The following is a 6,014-nucleotide window of genomic DNA, read 5'->3' as shown; positions in this document are numbered from 1 at the left end:
TATATATATATTTATAAATAGAGAGTTTTACAGGAACCCGTTCCCTTTTTTTTCCAAGCTTTGCTCTCGGCGATACTAAAGTTAAATATATAAAACTTCCGTTATATTAACGGCCATAAAGATTTGTGAGAAGGCTGCTACTTTGTATTCACCGTGCCCAACTAAATTATTCTCTATATTTTACAAATAATTCTCTAAACAATAATTGTAATTATAACTATCTCAGAACTTTTAAGTCTATGTTTTCGCCATGCAAAACAAGAATAAAGAATGACTAAAGAATGCAAACACAGAACTAATATTAATAATTAAATAAAAGATATTCTTTTGAATAAACTATAATTACCAACGAGATACTGGTCCCATAGCCTGATATTATGTATGCAGTTTTCAGTCCAATCAACTTGTTCACCAACAATACAGGCAGCATCAAAAATACTAATCCGACAAATAAATAGATAATCGATACTTGACTGGCAGGAAAGTTCAGTTGAGCATGCTCGAAAATAATTTGGTTGTAGGCATTTATTGGATTTAATCCTTGGAACTGCTGCATCGCCACAATAAAAATGCCAAGGCCTAAGGCCTTCAAAGCGACCGGCTTTCTGATGGCTACCCAGAAGCTGACGGCGTTCTTTTTTTCAAACAGTACTGCTCCCTGGAAAGTAAATAAAAAGTAAATGTTAAAAATAAATCTGGAAGTTAAAATATATACAAAAATAAAAACATTATTTGATTGTTATAACAAACTTCAATTTGAGCCAATTCTTCTTCTAGCTTCTCTCGCGTCTTGTATGCCCTCAACTTCTGAATAGCTGCTTCAGCCTCTACCCTTCTTCCTTTTTTGTAGTAATAGTATGGTGACTCCGGGACGAAATAGAAGAGCACCACGAAAACTGAAGTCATTCCAATACCGTACAAAGCCAGGCTGGTATAAGTGACATACGGACCGAACGCGAACATGATGAGAGATCCTAACCCTGCTGCCAAAGGACTCATTGCTCCTAGCCGGCCTCGAATCTCTGGCTGTAAACATTAAAAAATTAGTTCAGCATAAGCACAATTATATCAGTGTAATATTATTGTTATTTATTTTTTCTGCGATATGTTAACTACTGAGATGAAATCCGTTTAAGATACCAAAACCCTTATTAGATTACTATAGGAAGGTTACTAGCTTAACTAACTCAGACGAAAGACATTATTCCCACTGAGATATCATCAAAACTCATCTCAGTCCCAGAAGAGGAAGGAGTTCAAAATAATCACACATCACCTAATCATAGACTGCAAATAGGATATGATTGGTCTCACGTAAACTCGTCTTACTTCTGGAGATGATGTGTGTCCTCCGTGTCGGCTAAGATAAGATGTACTCGAAATTCGTCGACTTCAATACAGTGAGGTCCAGCAGTGAGAAGATCATTTATGCCAGCTTTTTAAACTAGTTGAAAAGAAGACTGAGAAACCCTTAGAGACCGTCTAACCCTTATTCTGCGTATGATGTAGATCATACCGGGAATTGAGTGTGGCATGTCAGAATCTGGATCAATGAATTCGGCCTCAAGAACGTGAGTAAATATATGTGATCTGGTAGTTGTGGGGGCGTTGCTTGACCCTCATTTAAGCGATGAAAAACTTCATTTGCCCAGGATCTTATGTAAATTGATCCAACGATTTATCATTGGAAGTTCAGAGAAGATCCTACTTTGTCCTCTCATGGCACTTAGAAAGCAGGATTACCAATCTAGGACAATTCCATCTTCACAAAACTCTCATTCGTCCTGTCCTTACTGACGGTTCGAAAAGTTATAGAGTTCGACATGGTATTATACCTACTTTTGATATTAAATCTACCATATTCAATTTTCTCCATCATTTTGCGAAGGGTGAATTTGGAATCATTTCAGAAGAAAACCTTTGCCATCACTTCCTATAACAATTCCAGTGTTGCTTTGCTAACGGAATTTAGCGATAACTTGTTCCTTCTTATTCAATTTTGCAGAAATTATATATATGTATTTTAGCTTAGTATTTTTTATTCATATTTATCTTTCATCCACTGAAACATATATTCTGTTTTCTTTCTTACCCATTGTATCATATATATCGTTACATTTCGTAATGTTTATTTAATTTTTTTTCATTAATTTTGACATTAATTACATATCTTATTATGTTAATCAATTACTCATCATTTAAATTTCTACCACACCTTTCATTATTTTTATTTCGTTATTTACTTGAACACTGTTTTTAAATATTTTTATCATTCATTTTGTATAGTTCTTACCTCTGTAATATTATATTTTATCTTCTATTATTATAAATCAATTACTATCTACATAATTTACTGGTACATATATTACCAAGTTTGATTAGTATTATTTTATTTTAATATTTCTCTGAGTTACAGTTTTTATGTTTTTTTCGTAGCTAATGAAGGCCTGAAATTTAGGTATAATGGTTGGCATAACTATACACAAATAACTTTTTTTTTTATGTGAGTATTTTTGCTGACCACATCCCCTACCTTCTTTCTTCTCCTTATATTAATATACAGTCAACTATTACTGTAGTATACAACGGTATTAGTTAAATACATTTTTTCAACGATCCCGTGATATGCGTTATGGGTAGTGTTGGTTCCAAATATGACATTTTAACTTTCCTTATATTACAAAAAAACAAATTTTATTATATAAGTGCTACAAAAAATTCATCGTAAATGATTTTATGTCTCACATGGCAAATGAATGGAAGCCTTCTATGTCGTTAAACTTATAGAAAATCTAAAAAAAATGGTGACTTAAATGTATTTTTTGATAGATTATTTCCCACTTTGCAAGTTGAGGTGGCAAAATTTAAAAAACCCAAAATTAAACATATAAGAAATAGAAAAATATGACTGTTAATCTTGAACGTTAAAGAGAACTATATTTTGTACTTAATAGAGCTCTAGATTAGAATTTTTAAAAACTACCAATCAGTACAATACTTAGAAATATCATTAAATTATAGATAAAGTAATATTAACCAGCACGTATAATTATTAATATATTCTATTAAACCTAGTGTTTTGTTTATCTTTCAAACTAAAGGTTGTATTTACGTTACTTACAAGAGCTGTTTCTGCGATGTAGATTGGTATTCCAGCGCATGCCCCTCCAACCCCTAGACCTCCAATAAGCCTTCCGATGTAAATGACATAAAGGTTCTGAGAAGAAACCAAAATTATCCAGGATGACATAAACGCTGCCCAGAGGACGTAGATCACACCTTTCCTGCCGATGGTGTCCAAGCCAAAAGTGACAATGAAAGGTCCAGGAGCTGCTCCGAGCGAATACAAGGAGCCAACAAGACTTTGCTCATCAGTAGTCAGGTTGAGCTTCGGCAGGATGGGTGATGACCATCCCATGACTGCCCCGGTAGAGATGTGGAGAAAGCTTACTGAAAGAAGAAAATATTTATGTCAATTTGAGTATTAGATAGTTAATTAAATAAATTATAAGTTTAGAGGTGGTGGCAGCCTCAAACAGAATCTCTTGGCAAATTTGTATTTGAGATATTATTGAAGATGAATTCTAAGCTAATCACAAACGACTCTGCTGTTTAAAAAAAATCCACTACTGCTCACGAAGCCATAAAGTTCGAGCGCAAAAATCTAGGGGGAGGGTACCTCTCTTGTGAGAAGAGAAGATATAGTTAGAATTCAAGAAAGAACGCTCAACAGGTCTTATTGAGAAACTCAAATGGAGGGTAACAAAAGTCGACCTGTTCTATTAGCATTCTGTACAAGTAGAAGGAGAGAGTAAGACCAAACACTTTTAATTTTATTTAAGGAAAAAATAAAGATAAGTTAAATTTTAATTAGAAGAGATCACGAAAACTTCATCTTGAGCTAAATTAAGCAGAGATATGGACAAGTCCAAGGCTTCAGGTCCAGTAAGAGAATTAATATGAGAGTATCCATTTTGAAACAAGTTCTTAATCTATCTTCTAGAGGGAATTGCTCAGGATAACTCGCTATAAGGAACCTTACTTCATAGGAAAATGAAATATATTTCAGATGAATTTTCTGTTATATAATGCTCCCAGACTTTCCCTTTCTGTTTCTCAAACCAAAGAGGATACCGTTATATTGTGTCACCCAGTGCTTTGTAAGAGAAGAAAACCGTTACTGACAGGTTGAAAGAGTGATAGGATCTATTGCGAGAAAGGCCATAGGTTACAGGAAACCATAAAAAGTCCGAAAAAAAACATTAGGGGAGGAATAATTTTAGTTATTTTGTTCTACCTTGAAAACCCACATCCTTAATTCCAGCTCATTTGATCCAAAAGGTCGCTGGAAGTACCCGACTGTAGCGGGTTAGACATATATATCCAGTGACACAGTGGATCAAAAGAGTTGAAATTTAGAATGTAAGTTTGTTTTATAGGTAAAAAAATTATTCCTAAATGTTTTTTCGGACTTTTTATGGTTCTCTGCACACAAACAGTCCCTATAAATTAAGTTATAAGGTTAATAAGTTCTATGTGAATTTAGTTAGTGTTGAAAAAGTGACATTTTGGGGGACACTGGGACTTTTTTCTGTTCTCTTTGAAATGGAATTTGATCGTGTTTTTTTTTTTTTCGTATTTAAACATAATTGAGACAATTCACTTACTTTTCAATTATTTTATAAATAAACAAAGGGAAAATACGACCTTTCTGAAGAGCTATGCTGTTCACGCAATTTTTATAAGGTACCTTTTAAAGAAGTTCCAAAAAGTGAAAAAAATCGGTGTATTTTTTCATAACCTTATAATTTTCTGTTACCTGCCTGTAAGTTATACTCCTACAAACTAGGTATTGGAAGTCCATCAAATATATTTAGGGGATCGAAAAGTTATAAGAACGACCAAACTAAATTTTAAAAAACACATTTTTTGCAATCATAGAAGGTACCTTTAATACATTCGAACTAAAACCTTCAAAAATAATATTTCTACTAATAAATATGGTTTTATATAAGTATATATACTGCATGCACATATATTGTTCTGTGGTCGTGATACAATATATTTAAGACGAATTATTGGTATTTCATTTAATTACGTATGAATTCTTCATGAAAGGGATAAAATAAAAGATGTCATAGAAAATGATTTTGACAAGCAAAATCTCATGTTAACAAATTTTAAATTAATTATACAATTACCTCCGAAAATGGATTATATGTATACCGAAAATGGATGGGTTTAATGTCATGTGAGTTCATGTTCATACCACTGTAATAAAAATTAATAAATAAAAACCATAGTGAAGTAGTTTATAATAAAAAAAATATGTTATAAAACTAATTCGTATCCTGAAATGAGGAATATGATCGGGCTTCAGTGAAACAAACCCAGGCGCATAGAAAAAAAAATTCTGACAGGATTAAAAATTTTCGCAACTTCCTTTGGAATTTGTCTTGACAAAATAGTTAGTTTTGCCTCGTTCTCCGATAATTGACAAATTATATTTCTCAGAAAGGAAACCGAGATCAAATGTGGTAATTTAAAGACACGTAAATAAAACACTCAGAAGAATTTAGCTATGGACAATAATTTAATATTGTATACAATTAATAAAAGCAATAAAATAAATTTTAAAAAACGATGAGCTAGGTATCATTACTAACCGGCCATGACAGTTAAATAAGCTCTCAAATGGGAGGGCCGGTCTTCTTCAGGCTTTATTCCTTCCATGGTGTCCACTACTTCACTGCCACATACAACTGCGAATCAATTGGTATTTATCTAAGCTTCCCATATCTGATCGTACCATGATAGTACTCTAGAATCGTCATAATAGATTCATTAGTCAGATGAACTGCCACTCTCGATTTGATTAAATACTCTTAAAACACCTTTTTAGAATTGAATATAGAACAATATGTATACACTTTACAAAATAAAATAACATAAATGTCAAAACATTAATCAAAAATGTCTTAAACATTGCATATAGCCTGGAATAAACTACAAAT

General features: G+C 32.7%; 1 protein-coding gene across 1 annotated transcript in view; it reads right to left on the bottom strand.

Moving 5' to 3' along the window:
- LOC106685428 (uncharacterized) overlaps positions 1 to 5,774 on the bottom strand; it is a 9,086-nt gene extending 3,312 nt beyond the window's left edge. The window contains exons 1-4 of the mRNA XM_014428085.2: positions 5,667 to 5,774; positions 3,122 to 3,450; positions 751 to 1,026; positions 347 to 658 (exon numbers count right to left, since the gene is read on the bottom strand). Coding sequence (XP_014283571.1) covers positions 347 to 658; positions 751 to 1,026; positions 3,122 to 3,450; positions 5,667 to 5,733 — 984 coding nt within the window. The 5' untranslated portion in view covers positions 5,734 to 5,774. The remainder of the gene's footprint in view (positions 1 to 346; positions 659 to 750; positions 1,027 to 3,121; positions 3,451 to 5,666) is intronic.
- Between the last annotated feature and the right edge of the window lie 240 nt (positions 5,775 to 6,014).

This window comes from Halyomorpha halys, unplaced genomic scaffold, assembly GCF_000696795.3.
Source record: "Halyomorpha halys isolate HHAL.00 unplaced genomic scaffold, Hhal_1.1 Scaffold691.1, whole genome shotgun sequence".
NCBI classification, from domain to species: Eukaryota; Metazoa; Arthropoda; class Insecta; order Hemiptera; family Pentatomidae; genus Halyomorpha; species Halyomorpha halys.
Note: the sequence above shows the minus strand (reverse complement) of the source record. Positions and strands in the feature narration are given on the sequence as shown.